Here is a 2,391-nt window from a genome sequence, read left to right as displayed (position 1 = left end):
ACAATTTGGCAACTTCTCTCCCCTTGCCACCCCTCCCCCACTATCTTAGCTATTTGACCTGATTAAACAGCTTTGGAATGGTAGCCAGACTTCTGTATGCTAAAGAGGCCCCTACCCTATTCTCGATTTAATGCGATTTCATCCACGCAGAGCTTCCCGGTGCCCAGTGGAAGCCTGACTTCGCAGAAGTCTCCCAATTTTGTCAGGGGCTCGCCAGTGAAGAGTTCACACTGACTTGAAGCAGACACAGACTCTTTGGACGCCTCGGGTCACATCGGATTATTCACTAGCAAATTCTTTCCACCTTCTAAGTAGTGAAAGGTGACGTCAGAATCGCGTGTGCCACTCCTCTAAAGGGACTCTGACAACACCCAGTCCAGGCTCTACAACTTCTGTCTAGGCACTTGCTTCCTAGTAGAAGAAAGTTTCCAAAGGTTGCCTGAAGTCCTCCCCACCTCTAAGCCTAAAGGTCAGAGCTCCAGGTCGCACCAGCGAGCAGGAATCTGAGCATTTTGGAAGTTTCTGGTGTAGGGAGCAGAACAGAAGGGGTGGTAGCGGCGGACCGCGCAGAGTAACCCCCCTGCACTACGTAAAGAAAGCCCTGGCTGCAGGAGGGAGTGAGCCTGACATTGAGACATTCCAGGGGGAGGGTGAGTTGCTGTCCTGGAGTCGCCAGGAACAGCAGCGGCAGTTCCAAGAAGCGAGAGAGGAAGGTGGCGGAGATAAAGAGAACACTTCGAGAATAAGAATATTAAAAAGCGGCAGGACCCAGAGCATTAGCAAACGGCAAAGCACATGTAGTAATTTGTTACACGAAACGGCAGCCTTCCAACTTTTGCACTGAAACACGGGGATTTACCCTTTGGGGGATTAAACATGTTGATACGCAAAGCCAAAAGCTAATGAATAGGATTCAGTGGCTTGCTGGCAATATTGAAATATTTCTGTCCAGGAGCGCAAACTCTGCAGTTATTTAGAAAAGTAGGGAGTTAAGCCGAACTATAATACTCTCCCGTCCGTCTCCACTTTCCCCAGCCCGAAAAGGAGCTGCCAACGCGGTACTTCCCCTTTAAGACCTGCTGGCTCTCGGGCTCTACAAAAGGGAGTGACCTCTGGGCTTTGACAGCTCCCCTAATAACTACCACCGAGCAGGCCCCGCCCACCTGGCGACCAGCAGCGCCGATTGGCCGGCGGGCCGGTATCCCGCGCTCTGATTGGCCTGTCGCTTCCCCTGAGCGAACCTTTAGAACTCTGAGACAGACAATATTCTGTTACATTGTAGCAAAATGGCGACTGTCATTCACAACCCCCTGAAAGCGTAAGTAAGACTAAAAAATGTACATATTCCGCGTGGTTTCAATATGAAAAAAAAGGCGCCTTCTGCGTGGCGAGCGCTGCCAGTGCTTGCGCTTGCAGGCGCCTCCAGCCGCGGCGGGGCTTCTCTCTTCTTTCAGCTCTTACTTCTTTTTTTCCCCCAACGCGCAGAAATGTCAGGAGATGCAATTAACAAGAAGAAAATTGTTACATTTGTGTTCTGCTAAATTGCAAAGAGAGCGAGAGATAGGTGTTGCCGGCGGAGGAGCCCGGCGCTCGAGCGCTCTACAGCAGGGGGGTCGCGGGAGCTCGGGGACAGCGCGGTCCCTGGAGTCCCCCGCCTCGCGGGCAGGGAGCTAGGCTCCGGGGGCGGCCGGGCGGGGGGCGAGCGTCGGGCCGGGACTGCCTCGGTGCACTTGGCCGAGCCCTGCACCCCCAAGCCCGCGGCCCCCGCCCCGCCGCTGGGTCGGCTGGGTCTGGCGGACGGACCGCGGAGGCTCCGGAGTTTGTAGGGCGCTCTTCGCCTTCCGATCGCTCGCGGGGAGTTTGTGCAAACCTTCCGGAGTTGGGAGCACCGCGGGGGAAGCAGCGGGTCCCGGGGGTGCTGGGTCCCAGGTGGTCGCCCCGGGCTTTCCCCGGCAGCCCCCGGATCTCGGAGGCGCTCCGGGCGACCGCGCGTGTGTCTGCTCGTGTGATTGCGAGCGACCTGGCTGTAGTGGATTAACGACTCGGGTTAACTTGGGGTGGATTTGGAGGCAGGGAAGCCGCAGGTCTTATGAATGGTGTTCTTGCCACCTCTGGGTGAGGCGCCGAGGCAGGCAGAGAGGCGGTTTCGGGGCTCCTGGCCCGAGGGGGCAGCGTCTGCTCCCGGCCGGGCGAGGGGCGGGTGCCTCTGGCCGCCTCGGGGAGACTTTGAGCGCTTGTCCAGATCCTGGACAGAGTGGGGCGGGCCGGGCGAGCACTCGCGGGGGCCAGCCCTGGGTCCAACAGCCAATTTCTGCCTGCCTGCCTGCCTTCCTCCTCCTTTTCATCCTGGCTTCCTTCCTTCCTTCCTTCCTTCCTTCCTTCCTTCCTTCC

At 57.5% G+C, this 2,391-nt stretch overlaps 1 protein-coding gene across 1 annotated transcript in view; it reads left to right on the top strand.

Annotated features, from left to right (window-relative positions):
- Positions 1-1,237: 1,237 nt before the first annotated feature.
- DPF3 (double PHD fingers 3) overlaps positions 1,238-2,391 on the top strand; it is a 292,122-nt gene continuing 290,968 nt past the window's right edge. Inside the window, exon 1 of the mRNA XM_017882782.1 lies at positions 1,238-1,318. Within this exon, the coding sequence (XP_017738271.1) occupies positions 1,287-1,318 (32 nt within the window). The 5' untranslated portion in view covers positions 1,238-1,286. The remainder of the gene's footprint in view (positions 1,319-2,391) is intronic.

Source organism: Rhinopithecus bieti, unplaced genomic scaffold (genome assembly GCF_001698545.2).
Source record: "Rhinopithecus bieti isolate Rb0 unplaced genomic scaffold, ASM169854v2 scaffold_13259, whole genome shotgun sequence".
In the NCBI taxonomy this organism is placed as follows: domain Eukaryota; kingdom Metazoa; phylum Chordata; class Mammalia; order Primates; family Cercopithecidae; genus Rhinopithecus; species Rhinopithecus bieti.
This window is presented reverse-complemented; position numbering and strand designations above follow the sequence as displayed.